The following is a 15528-nucleotide window of genomic DNA, read 5'->3' as shown; positions in this document are numbered from 1 at the left end:
AAGTTCAAATGTTGTCAAAAACCAAGCATGCATGTATGGGACACTGCAGTGTCCCACAAAGAAATGCTGGTTTGAAAGTCAAATTTTCTTTATTAAAAAAAAATATTAAAATAGGGGGGAGATAGGAAGGTTTCTGTAACTTTTTTTAGGCTCCAAAACTTTTAACTTTATATATAATAAGGTTCATAAAACTTAAGGGACTTACGAAGTAAATTGAGGAACAAAAACAGAATATTTACAGAAACTTTTCAATTTTTAATCTGGAGTACCACAGTGTAATTGGGAATAAAGTCTCTGGGTCCAGTATTCAAAGTAATATGATCTAAAGTAATATATAAATTAAATAAAATGCTTTAAAATGCATGCAGTTATACATATAACTCCTGATAGTTAACTATATGTATAACTAGTTATACATAAAATTTATTATATAAACTTATTTTTTAAGGTTATGCTTGAACAAATTAGTACCAATTAATTCAAATTCAAGATTTAGTTCAAGTTCAAGTTCTTATTTGTTCATTGTTTTTTCACTATTTTATATTTAATTGTTCAAATTTGTTAACTGGTACTAATTCTTACTACAGTAAGAATATTTATCATTGTTGAACGTGATTTTATTAGTAACTTAATTTTACTTTCAACATATTTTGACAACACCCTTTACATTTTAAATGATGATAGCTTTACTTTTCTATTGATGTTAAATTTATTACGTTTCAATAACTCAGATTGAATTTTACTGAATTATTGTAAGCTTTGTAAGAATTTGCTGTATATCAAATGGTTTTGTAAATAAAGTAAAAATTATATATATATATATATATATATATATATATATATATATATATATATATATATATATATATATATATATATATATATATATATATATATATATATATATATATATATATATATATATAGTATTTAGGCTATGCCAGTAGATAGAGGGGCAGTGTGAGTTTAACAATAATTAACAATGGGGAGGGAATGTTGAGACCAAAATAATGTCAATTAAAAAATTGAATTAAAAAAAAAAAGTAAATTATTTTATTTAAAAAAAAGTAAAACAATTTATGCTAGCTTTGAGCAGGTTTTAGAGGTGTTTACACCAACAATGTGGTCTAAAAACTTCTTGCTTTTGTTGCTTAAAACTGTAGAGGATCATAGGAAAAACAATTTAAATTCAGAAATTAGCTTGCTTATCTGAAAGAACAATTTGTATTTTTTTTTTTATTTTAGTACTGTTGAGAATAAACGTATAATTGAACCGGAAAAAAATTGATGGTATATGCATTTTTTATATTATATTAACAATTCAGATATACCATCATAATACGATAACAAAAACTGACATCATTTTCAATGGGAGATGGCAAAAAATTGACTGAGTTTGATAAAGGGTGAAGGTGTTCAATAAACCTGGTCATCATGTGACATCATTATGCATAGATGATCCTATGATTTAGGTAAAATAAGTAATCAATTTGCCATATTTCTCTTTAGAAAGTGTAAGAAAAAAGCATTGCTATGATGAGAACCTACCTATTGAGCAAGCTTTGACCACCTATTTTATAAATTTGAGAGACAGAAGTGGAAGTGCGAATCACAAAAGAACTAATAACAATGCTCTAAATTGATTTTAACTTTGTAGACTAACATTAATATAGTATTTAGAAATAATAAATGAAGTTTACATGATTTTTATAATTTGTATTTATTTCCATTAATTATCAGTTGTCAGTCTCTATTTTATAAAATGAATTAAAAAACTATTTATTTATAGTATAATATTAATACATAAATACTAGTTTCCTAATGCTATTATCATCACAATGTTAATGGTATTCATTTTAAAGTGAAATTTTGTATCAATTTTATTGTTTTAATGTTGTATATATATATATATATATATATATATATATATATATATATATATATATATATATATATATATATATATATACATATTATTTTTACTTTATTTAAAATGACATTTGATATACAACAAACCCCTACAAAGCTTTCAATAATTCAGTTATGATACAATCTGAGTTATTGAAATGTAATAAATTTAACATCAATAGAAAAGTAAAGCTGTCATCATTTAAAATGTAAAGGGTGTTGTCAAAATATGTTGAAAATAAAATTAACAAATAAAATCACGTTCATCAATGATAAACATTCTTACTGAAGTAAGAAATAGTACTAATTAACAAATTTGAACAAATAAATATAAAATTAACAAAAACAATGAATAAATAAGAACTTTAACTTGAACTTTAACTAAATCTTAAACTTGAATTAATTGGTACTAATTTGTTCAATCATAACCTTAAAAAATAAGTTTCTATAACAAATTATATGTATAACTAGTTATACATATAGTTAACTATCAGGAGTTATATGTATAACTATATCAGGAATTATATGTATAACTATATTAGGAGTTATATGTATAACTATATCAGGAGTTATATGTATAACTATATGCATTTTAAAGTATACTATTTTATTTAAACATTACTTTAGATTATATTACTTTAAAAACTGGACCCAGAGGCTTTATTCCCAATAACACTGTGGTACTCCAGATTAAAAATTGAAAAGTTTCTGTTAATATCCTGTTTTTGTTCCTCAATGTAGTTTGTAAGTCCCTTAAGTCATAAGGACCTTATTATATCTAAAGTTAAAAGTTTTGGAGCATAAAAAAAGTTACAGAAACTTATCTCCCCCACCACCACCACCCTATTTTTTTCTTTTTTAACAAAGAAAATTGGGAATTCTTTGACTTTCAAACCTGAATTTTTTTTGTGGGACACTGTAGTGTCCCATGCATGCATGCTTGGTTTTTGACAACATTTGAACTTTCATCAGTTAATTGTTAACAGATAATATACTCAAGATCTATATTCAAATAACTATTATATTATCCTAATGATACGTCTATTTGCACAAATCTTAATCTTATTTCTATAAAGAAAGATAAACATTATTCGTGGTACTTATATACTTGCTTGCCATTCTCTATATTAATATAAAATATTTTCACACAATATAAATGTAACGCAATGCAATGTCGATTTAAAAATTTTTTTTTTTAGTTTTTTTTAAAAAGTTTTTTTTTTTAGTTTAGTTAACCCACGTGGAATTTCCCATGTGTGTAAATACCATATGGTTCCCACATGTAACCCATGTGGGATTACCCGCATGGGTTTAAGGTGACAAATTTCCATACGGATACCACATGGGAAAATCCGTCCCACGTAAATCCCATCAATCCCACACGGAACCCACGCGGAACCCATGTGGTACGCGGTTTTATTTTTCACTGGGTATGTATGTATGTATGTATGTATGTATGTATGTATGTATGTATGTATGTATGTATGTATGTATGTATGTATGTATGTATGTATGTATCTATATATATATATATATATATATATATATATATATATATATATATATATATATATATATATATATATATATATATATATATATATACACATAATATTAATTAGGCAAAATTTATTTAAAAAGAGTTTTTAAGCTTCGTTCTATTTGAGAATTCTTTATGGAAACATTACACTGATAGTACTTTTATTTGTCAGTGATAATAAAATAATGTTATTTAAAATTAAATAAATATGACTGACAAATTAAAATAATGCAATTATAAAAAGATAATTCTTACAAGTTTTACAATTACAGTGTTAAAAATAAGTTAAAAAAATATTTAGATAGTAACTTTATAATTTTTTCATATTATTAGTTTACTGTACTTTTATTAGTAAATATTATAGTAATATATTAACAGTAATAGTTTCTCGAACAAACACTGAAAACAAAGCTTATTTTTGCTTGCTATCATTACGTCTACAAACGTAAAAAACTAAAATGTTAAAAACTAAAAACTAAAACGTTAAAAAGTTTGAAGCAAAAATCAGCCCAGACCTTCCGTTGTTATCGAGGAAAGTTTCGAGAAAAGATAAATTTGTAGAGCAAGATAACTTTATTGACAAACGACTTAAAAGAATGCAAATTATATGAATCAGGAAAGCAAGATGAAGATTGCGAATTCTAAAGAACTAATGTTTGAGGAAAAAAACTAGACAAATAAGAGTTTTTAAAGCACTTAGGAACAGTCACAGTAAAAGGATGAAACTTAATTAGATGACAAGTAACAAGAAAATAAATTTTAGTAGATAGTACAAGAGAAGCTAGATCTTTAGAGCAGTGTCCATTATAGCATTTATAGAAAAGAGGAAGAGAAGCAACATTATGATGATGTGATGATGGTTGGATGTTAGCTGCAAGAGCAGGTCCAACTATGTTTACAATGCGCTTTTTTCACATTGTCTTAAAGAGAATGGGGACCATTTGAAAATCCGCCCCAGATATGGCAACAGTATTCCATACAAGGACGGATTTGAGATTTATGGAGATAAAGAATACAATCCGGAGAAAGAAAGTGTTGAGCACAATAAAGAAATGCAACCTTAGCATGTGCTAATTTTGCAATGGATTAAATATATGATTTCCATGAAAGATAAAAAGCAACATTTAATCCTAGTAGATGAAAGGTAGATGACTCATTGAATACATAAATATAAGATTATAAATTTGTTTATAAATCTAAATTATTGGAATAAAGATTGGCTGAAAAAAATTTAGTTTTTTCTGAATTAAAGTTTACCAGCCACTGTGAGCCCCATGCTGTAACAGAAGTGAGATCCTTTTCAAGCTTAAATGCCCCCTCCAAGCAAATAGAGAGTGTTGGCTTAAATGGTAGTATCATCAGCGAACAATGCCACCTTCAATGTGAGAATATCCAGAAGATCGTTAACATAAATCAAAAAGAGTATAAGGCCTGAGATAGAACCTTGAGGAACCCCTGAAGTTACAGGATATGAAGAGTGCTGTCCATCGAGGACAACTTTTATACTATGCATGGAAAGGATGATTTAATAATCTTAAAGATGTTACCAGACACACCGTAAGAAGAAAGCTTATGGACTACCATGCCAAATTTAATCAAGAGATTTAGAAATGTCAAGAGCAATGGCCTTAACCTCTTCACCTCTATCTAATGCATGATAAAACCTATTAGTTATTACTGTTAGCAAATCAGCTGTAGAACAAGAAGATCAAAATTCATATTAATGATTAGAAAGAAAGTTATTAGATTTAAGATAAGAGATTAAGTTATTTGTTAATCAAAAACCTTGCTTATGAAAGGAAGAAGACTAATGGGGTGGTAGTTAGATTAGTCAGATGACTCTCCAGAATAATTGAAAATAGGGAAAACAGATGCCACTTTCCAGCAGGCTGGAAAACAAGACTCCGATATGCACTTGTTAAACAGTTTTGAAAGTACAGACAACAGCTAAGAGAACACTTCTGCAAGACTAAAACAGGTATGTTGTTTGGACCACAAGCTGTAGAAGAATATAAGCAGGAAACCACTTCAGACACAGGAGCTGAAGTGATACAAATGTCAAGCAATGGATCAACCTGTTTGTTGGCTATATCAGGTAGAACGCAACTAGTGGAATCAAGAGATGATATTGATTAAAAGTTCTTAGCAAACAATTCAGCTTTGACTTTAGGTGAGGTGACAAAATCTGAACCATACAAGAGAGATGAAATAACAGATTTGCTCTTATTATTGATACAGTTGAAGAATCTCCAGAAGTCACTAGAGCCTAGTTTTTGAGATGAAATATGAGATTTCATGGCCTGAGAATAACAGGCTTTGGCATAAGATAAAACTTTTTTACAATGGTTTCTAGCAATAGTAAACAGAGGCCTGTTTTCTGGAGAATTGTTTTGCTGATAGATATGGAAAGAGTAATTTTGATTGGAAATTGCGGCAGCGCAATGTGAGGAAAACTATGGAGAAGAGCGAGGCTTGACTTGGAATCGTTGGTAGGGAATAAAAGATTTCAAGCCAGCCTGAATCAAAGAAGTTATGTAAGAAGCACAGAACCACATTTGTCAGCACGAAGACGAAAAGTTTCTACCTAAGGGACATGACGAAGAAAATCACTGAAAGATTCCCAGTAAGCTTTAAGGTAGTTGTACAAGGTTTTAATGATAGGGGGATTTTGATAATGAAGGAGAATGAGATAATAGTTTTTGATGTGGTCAGGAGCACTTAAGGGTGAATGTGGGGAAACTGAGCACTAACTAGGATCACAAACAAGACCTAAGTCAAGTAGAGAAGGTAAATTATTCAGGTTTTTTTTGTTTTTGTTTTTTTGTTAATTCCCCAAGGCCCAGAAGGCCACTATAGACTAGGAGGCTACTTAATTGTGGTTATAACACTCTCTCAACTCTATAACTCCGAAACACGAACTCCTTGACGAACAAGGCCGCTGTGCGGAGAAACAAGTTGAGCGTGGTACATCCAGGGTTGTCTGGAAAATGAGTTGGAATATTGATTATTTGAGTTAGAGATTGAGAAAGGCAAAAGTTGTGGCCTTAAGATGCCTGCAGAGTCACTGACACTAGAGCCAAGTCATTAAGTGTGATGTGAATTAAAGTCACCAACAAGAATTGGCTGATGGATAAAGAGAAAGGACTTGGTCAATTCGATCAGAAATAACATTGAAAAGATGAGACAGCCGAACTCAAATTAGTCTCACAAAGAGCAAGTAGGTCTGGTGAACTTTGCAAGAGATAAGACTCAACAGAAGAAAAGTTACTTCGAAGACTACAAATATTACGTTTAGAGAACTTGATAGGTTTAGAGAACTTGGTGATGAAAATGGTTTTTTGTATTTTATAGTTATCGGTATTTTAGTCATTTTTAAATTTGTTAAAGTGCTTGACTCAAAGCACAACACTCAAAGTATTCAGTACAGTATTTAATAGTCCATGCAATCGCCTCATTACTACTAAAAAATCCTGAGCCATAACAAAGGGCTCCAAATGCGGCCTTGACAATGCACACCAAAAGTAAGAACAGAGACACTATCTATGCACAACATGGCACTGTGAGTACTCTGATATTTTACAGCTGTTGATAGAATCAGTCTCTCTGAAAGCTACCACAGAGTTCGGGAAACCTGACTACCAGCCGGCCTTAGAACCACAGAACTGAGCTTTAGAGCTGTACCCTAATTAGGAGAAAATAAAATGAGTTGTCTAGTCATAAAAACAAAGACACAAGCAAAACCCATGCATTGAGTCAAGTAAATCCAGCATTCAACATCCTAAACTGAAAAGAATGTATTATATACATCTGTTTATAATAATAAACAGATGTATATAATACATACATTTTATCCTAAACTGGAAACAATGTATGATATACATCTGCGCCAACCTAATAGATGAATGTATTATATCTTAATACCTTCAACCTAATAAATAAATTTGTTTCAACTTAAATACAAAATTAGCAATTTGGATGTTTCTCAAATTTTAATAAATTTTTATTTCCCAAATTTCATATAAATAAGTTATAAAATAAAAAAAAACATGTACTTTATTTAATGGTTTATTTAATGTCTTATTTATTATAATATTTCTTAATTTAACAATTGTCTAGAGTTGGAAAAAAAACTAAACTTTGCATAAAAGTTATCAATAATAAATAAATGTCAAACAATATGACATTAACAAACTGTTTCTTTGGCTGGTTATTAAAATGCTTTCTAAAGATCTAGCAGCCTTATCACAGAGCACCTTGAAAAAGCATTTAACTAAGAAATTATTGTCTTCTGCCCTACAGGTGTTGCAATTATGACCAGTGCTGACATAGAAACTCTCCATTGTGGGGCAAGCGCTCTACCCACTATGCAAAATGTTAAAAATTTGCTTAAAAAGTTGCTAAAGCAACATTTTAAACAACTTTTTAAACATTTTGGAAGATCCAAAAAAGTTATAGCCATTTAAATATTTGCAATAAGGTTCAAAAGTGAAAAAGTAGGCATTGATGGAGGCTTAGGATTTTAATGGTCTGTATGAAAGAAACAAAACATAGTTTTTCCTATCAAAGATGTTTTCAAACCTTTTATGACTCAGATGTGAAGAAACAAATGATTTTGACAAGTGCTGAGTTTGTCTAAAGAGAAGCCTAAAGAAATGCGGTAGTGGTGTAGTGGTAGAGCGCTCGCTTCATAAGCGAGAGGTTCCGAGTTCGATCCCCACCACGTCCCTGGTAGTACCGCGCTCAACTTGTTTCTCCGCGCAGCGGCCTTGTTCGTCAAGGTTCGTGTTTCGGAGTTATAGAGTTGAGAGAGGGTTATAACCACAATTAAGTAGCCTCCTCATCTGTAGTGGCCTTCTAGGCCTTGGGGAGGTGAAATAACAAAAAAAAAAAAAAAAAAAAAAAGCCTAGAAATTAAGAAAAAACAGGAAAGCTCTCAGTGTTACTAAATTTTAAAACTTTTTGAAAGGCAAAAAGAGCTCAATCAGATCTAATTTTAATATGTAACAAATGATAAAATTAAGAATTGCTTTTTTAAAAAATTATTCCCAAAATGCCCAGTACTTATATAAATAGACTTTCATCAAAAGAAAACTTAAAGACTATATAGTATCAATAATGCAAATAAATTTATTAATAAGTCTGTGCTAAGTGTGCTTGTAGATAAATGGATGCATTTGTTGTAGCAACAAAAAGGAAACAATAACTAAAAAAAATATATATATAGATATATTACTATCAGCAATAACTCACAATAAAGCTACACAAGTTGCTAAAAAAATTGTTAAAAAAAACAACAAACAAGCAGCCAACACAATTGTTCAAGAAAAAAAGAAATTTTAAAAAAGAGAAAAAAAACATTTGAAAACTTAACTAACCCCTTGAAAACTGACTAAGAAAGATATAGAAACAACAAATACGTCTCCTAGCCAAAAAATTAATATCGCAAGACAAGAACTTATATATAGATAGTGAATACACTGTACCAAACAATGTTATATTCAATTTATATGCGAAATTATCTCAAATATTATTTAGGTTTTCTTAACACTATATGCTAGAAGTAAGCACCTTTGTATAATTTAATTAAATTCAATGCAAACATTTATTGTAATAAAACAACATTATTTGTATTAAAACAACATTCATTGGAGAAAAATAAAATAAAAACAACATTTATTGCAGAAGAAAAAACATTTCTTATGATAAATTAACATTTTATATCAATAAAACAACATTTATTGTAAAAGAAAAAAATATTTATTATGATAAAGTTACATTTATAGCAATAAAACAACATTTATTGTTATAAAACAACTTATGTTTTGAAAAAACATTTTTTTTGTAATAAAACAACATTTTCCATGATTAAAAAAAAAATAATGATTTTTATAAAACAAACAAAACAGCATTTATTGTTAAAAAACAAAGACTATTTTAATAAAAACACAAATATTGTTAAAAAACAACATTTTAAATAAAAAAAAACAATTGTTATGATGAAACAATTGATGAAAAAATATTTTATTTTTTTAAAAACAACATTGTAATAAAATGGTAAAGAAACTTAATACAAACAATAATATAAATAAAATAACTATAAAAAATTAACCTCTTTTGTCATCACTTGTTATCCAAAGTTCTTTACTACTGGTAATATAACACAAATTGCGTGGATTTTCTGCAGAAGCTAACATTTTATAACCAAAAACTAATTGGAAAAATGGTGACAACGTATTAAGAACATCATTAGCATTGGGTCTGTTGAAAGGTTCTTGATTCCACATGGTTATCATCAACTTGGTTAAATTAACCAACCCATAGGATGCATCAGGAGTGTTATAAAATAAAGGTCGAGACCCACTTGTGACTTCATTATTTATATCCGATTCCCTAACATGATAAAAGAGTCTTTTAAATGTAATTAACTCATAAATAACCATGCCAAATGAATATATATCAACACTAGAAGTGTATTCATCCAAAAACATTCTGTGTAAAATCATTTCTGGAGCAGCATAACCTTTAGTACCAAAAAATGTTTTCAAACCACTTGGACTCATGAAGTTCGCTGTACCAAAGTCACTTAACTTGATATTGATTTTTGCATTATGATTAAGCGAGAATAATAAAATATTGTCTGACTTTATATCGCGATGAATAATATATTTTTTATGCATAAAAGCTAAAGCACTTGCAATTTGCTGGCAAATTCGAAACTTAACAATTCTGGAGATAACTTTGGTTTTGGATTTATCATAAATGACAGATGATAAAGCACCATGACTTGCATATTCCATCACAACACACAATTCTGGCTTCAGTAAGAAGCCTAAAATTTGAACAATATAAGGATGATGACGTAATTTACTGAGCATTACAATTTCTTGTCGAATTTCGTAAAACTGATTCAATGATGATGAAAGTTCATCTAAATTGCTCATCTTGAATTTGTAAAACTTTATTGCAGCCTTGATTTTTTTCTTACAAAAACCACTATAAACTTTTCCAATTTGGCCTTCTCCCATTTTGCAATTTTCATTTTGTTCACATTGAATATCATTGGAATTGAACTTCATCGTTTTTGGTAAATCTTGAAATGTAAGATCCGGACAAAACTCTGTTATATTTATTATTCTTGGTACATGTTTTCGTTCACAAAATGCATTACAACTGCAGTCTTTTGAGACGTGGAACATTTGTTGAAAAACAGTAGTGATGTTAAACAAATGAGGTGGATTTATGCCCAAGCTTGTGCATACAGGGCATGCCAGAGAAGAAATTACATGAGGTTCATTATTAGACATCAACAAACCTTCAAACCATTCATTTAAAAGTGTTCTAATATGATCAACCACATAACTGAGAACACGATAGCCTAAGAAGGATTTAGTTACACATATTTCAATTGTTTTTCTATCTGCTTTAAATGAGATAGGTAGCTGTTGTATAGAAAAACACAACTGTGGGTGATTAAATACAATTCCATTATTCCAGCAACTTAAATAGCCATTGTCCAACAGATAAGCTAGTTCTCCATAATCATTAAAATGTTCTTCATAATCTTTGTCATTATTGGATAGTTCATTGATAAGCTGAGATTGGAGTTCATCATTTTCTTCTTTTTCTTCCTCATTTGAGCAATTATAATCTTCATAGTCTTGTTTTGAAACTATTAGCATGCTAGCATCAAAAAAACCAACACTATCCATTTCAGTTGCCATTTGCATATGACCAATAGTTGGTTGATCACAAATTTGTTCAAAACTACTTCCACAATTACCTGAGATGTTACAGTTCTGATCAGAACTATTAAAGGTGTTACAGTTCTGATCAGAATTAAGCTCATAATTAATTACACCATCTGTTTGAGAATCTGCAAAGTTGATGTTTTTTGTTTTATTTAGATTTTCATTTGCTGCAACAACTAAATTTGTTTCTTTTTTTACAATTCCATTACATGCAATTACCTCATTTTTATCTGTTTCAAGATAAGGGATTGTGTAGTTTTGAAGTTCTTCTGGTACATTCATAACATTGCTATAATGTCGTTCAAAAACATTAGTTTCACCAACTTTAGTAAAGTAACTATCTACAGTAGCAAGGACTTTATTAATTATTTCGTTAACAACGTCATAAATGCAATTATTAAAATCATAATCAATGCCATTATTGATGCCATAGTTAATACCATCAATATTATTGCAATTATTATTGCCATTATTCAAATCATTATTAACATTATTATTTATTCCATTATCAAAATCTTTAAAAGCACCATTATTATTGTTATAATTAATGGCATTAGTAACAAAATTATTGATGTTGTTATTTAAGTCATTATTAAAGCCACTATTGATACCATTATTATCAACACAATTACTGATGTCATTATTTAAATCATTACTAGAGCCATTAATGAAATTATTACTAATACCATTATCAAAATCATTATGAACACCATTAGTGATGCAATTATCAAAATCATCATTAAAATCACCATTATCATGATGATTAGAAAGATTATCTTTATTACAGCATTGTTCAAAATCAATTTTTTCTGTATATGTTTGATGCTTTTCACTTTCGTTTTCATTTTCATGTTGATCATTATTTATTTTGCACTCTTCATTATTAATTAGAAATTCTGAATTAAATTTATTTTTTACAACATTTATCGCGTGACATTCATCGCGTGAATCATTTTGAATTTTTTTACTACAATTACTATTTAGTTCTTTGTTTATACAATTGTTACAATTGCTTGAACATTTATATGGAGCAACAGCTTTTGTATCAGAGTTAAAAAAAAATTTAGCTGAAACAATGCTGCTTGAGGAACTACTTGAATTGAAGCTTTTCGATTCATTTGATGAGTCAGAGTTATTTGCCACACACTTTATTGGATAGCAATGCATTAAATTATCTACATTATTAGAGATAGAGGAGATGTTTATTAATGGTTTTATATTTCTAGATAGTTGTTGAGTTGAATCAATTTGACTTATAGCAGGGTTAGTTTTGGGAGAGGTTATAACATAACAAATATTTGAAGAGTTTGTTTCATTAATCTTAAGAGATATCTCATCCTCATTATAAGACATAGTAGCGTCTACTGCATCTTTTTGTAAATTGCTCCCAAGTAAAGAAACTGTGGGCTTCATTTCAATATTTGGTTTTACTGATAACATTTCTTTAGTCATTGATAAAAAACGCGTAATAAATCGAGCCCAAAAACCATCGGGAATACAACTAAAGAAATAATAACGAGTGAGTAGACTACTTTGATTCATTGACAACGCATGTTTTGGATCATAACTAGGAAGTTTCGGTGGAATAAGAACTCTATGATCATCAATCTTGCAAGCAATTTGAAATCGTGATAATAAACTTATACACATCTTTATTAAATCAGGATTTTGATGACCTAATTCTGCTTTTAAAATCAACTATAAAAATTAAAAATCAAGTTTTAAAAAAACAATGAACAAACTTTATGTCGCACTTTTTAAAATTTTTTTGTCATATTTTATAACATTGCAATATCGATAAAATTTAATTTATAATATGTGTTATGTTATTGCATTGCCAATGCAATTTTATTTAAATGCATTATTAAAAGTTAATTTAAATGCAATAAAAATGTGGTTATTATGCATCCTGATAATGCCAATCTTGCTGACTCAAGAATGCCAATTATATGGAAAGATAGAGTATAGATCAAGATACCCTGTGATGCATATTTGAAATCTTTTAATTTTGTCAGCAGAAAAAAATTTAATTTGAGTGTACAAATTGAGCGAAATTTTGACTTCAGAGGGCCAATAAAAACACCTGTAGAATGAGAACCACTCTATTTAATTTGATAAAAATTGGTGTTATGTAGCCCATGGTCACACCAAACTCTTAATAAGATTTCAGTTTGATTAGTTTATTAGTTTGTTTGTTTTAATTTAAATTTTTTAAGTTCAAATTTTGTAAAACTTTTGCTACTTATACCTCAAAACTTCACCTGTGATCTTTTTTGGTCACTATTTTCAAAATAACGGTTATAAGTGTTCTAATATGTAATACCAACAAAAGTGTTTTAATATGTAATACCAACAATTTTTATACTATTATTTTATTGATACATGTACCAATTTTTATTTTATAGACCAAAATATTGATTTGCTATTTAAAGGGTGGTTTGACTTGGCTTATCTCAGCATTTTTTAAAGTATAAACTGCTGTTTAAATGCATTAAAAAGACATAAAAAAATGCTAAAAAAAACATAAAAAATGCTAAAATAATGCATAAAAATTGCAAAAAAATGGTTGAAAAGATTTTATAGATGGTAATGTCTCAGCATTGTCAATACTGCGCTAAGGGATGAAACCAGATCATCGCCGCAACAACAACCTCTCACTCAAGGGACTGGCAAAGACATTGGAGTCAAATGTTATAAAGACAAATTTTTGATGCAATATCAGAAGATTTGCTAGAAACTTGCTTCAATTATAAACTAATCTGGTCACTGATTATGGCAAATGTAGTTAAACTAATTTTGGCTTGTGATAAGAAAGTTGCAAATATAATTTGTGGTCTTCAAACCCATTCAAGTACGCACCCTTGCACATGGTGTAACTTCAAATCCAAGTGTCTTACCAAATTTGGAAACTCATTAACACTGGGCTCAATCAAATCTAGCCTCAAATCTTTTCAGCAATCTTGCAGGATTGTTGCTAATGCAAAGCTGTTTAGCAATATCATTCAAAAGGCAATCATCAGTGAGCATGAGCATGTTTTGATTTCAGAAATCATACCACCAATTTAAACTTATCTTCTCTAAGGGGTTGGAAATTATCTATTCAAAATTCTTAAATCTGCTTGGAAAGATGATGTTAAGAGACCAGCTGCTCTCCACATATTAGTCCATATTATTGGGGACAGTTTGAGGAAAATGAATTCTTAAAAATATGATTGCGCTGATGCAACTTGATGATTCGAACATAGTTCCCAACATTGTTCACATAATTGAAGCATTCAAAAGATTCAATTTAGTTGTCAAAGCTTGATTGTGATTTATTCTTCAGCCAGATTTTCCAGCAAAAATTGAAAACTTCAAAAAGTGTTCCTTTAAGATAATGGTGCAAGCGTACCACTCGATATTCTCACTGTCTTTCTCTACATAGTGAAAAATAGTCAAAACTGCTTATCAAAATTTTTATCAACATTTGTCAAGGTATAAGCAAAGTAATAACAGAGTACAAAAAAGATTGTTGTGCTGCATAATTGATCTGAACAGAAAACATCTTTGAAGAATTGCTGCCATAATTTGAGTTATTAGAGATTAAACAGCAGAAATTCATAGCTTACAGTTTTCCATAAACATTTTCACCATCCTAATCCTTAAATGTATTTAGCCTAAAAACGATGAGTTTTGATATTACAATTAAAAATAGTATTGTAGAGTATTTATACTCAAATAGTATATTGAGCTATTTATCTATAAATTTTTTAAAGAGAAAATTTCCTTAGGTATAAACTACTGCATTTTGGAACTTGTTTATACCTTAGGAAATGTTGATATATTCACACTATGCATAAGCCAAATCAAGCAACGCTTTAAATAGCAAATCAATACTTGAGGCTATAAAATGATTTTAGAAATAAAGTTAACAGAGATTAACAGAGATAAATATTAGAAATAAAGTTAACAGAGATTAACAGAGATAAATATTAGAAATAAAGTTAACAGAGATTAACAGAGATAAATATTAGAAATAAAGTTAACAGAGATTAACAGAGATAAATATTAGAAATAAAGTTAACAGAGATTAACAGAGATAAATATTAGAAAAAAAGTTAACAGAGATTAACAGAGATAAATATTAGAAATAAAGTTGCTAAGTAGAATAAAAGTATTTTTTTATTTGAACATAAAAATACATAAGACATAGAAATTCATAGCTAGCTAAACTGTGAAGAAAGTCTGCAAACTAACAAAATTATTGATATGGAAAATAAGCCTTTCCTTCACTTACCAAAAAATCTTTTCCAAAGATTTTTTGGTAAGTGAAGGAAAGGATTTTTCATGCAT

At 28.9% G+C, this 15528-nt stretch overlaps 1 protein-coding gene across 2 annotated transcripts in view; it reads right to left on the bottom strand.

Annotated features, from left to right (window-relative positions):
• Positions 1 to 15528, bottom strand: part of LOC105845161 (leucine-rich repeat serine/threonine-protein kinase 2) — a 129451-nt gene that overhangs the window by 16310 nt on the left and 97613 nt on the right. For both annotated transcript variants that reach the window (XM_065803105.1, XM_065803106.1), the window contains one exon: positions 9558 to 12894. In XM_065803105.1, the coding sequence (XP_065659177.1) occupies positions 9558 to 12894 (3337 nt within the window). The remainder of the gene's footprint in view (positions 1 to 9557; positions 12895 to 15528) is intronic.

Source organism: Hydra vulgaris, chromosome 08 (genome assembly GCF_038396675.1).
Source record: "Hydra vulgaris chromosome 08, alternate assembly HydraT2T_AEP".
NCBI lineage: Eukaryota > Metazoa > Cnidaria > Hydrozoa > Anthoathecata > Hydridae > Hydra > Hydra vulgaris.
This window is presented reverse-complemented; position numbering and strand designations above follow the sequence as displayed.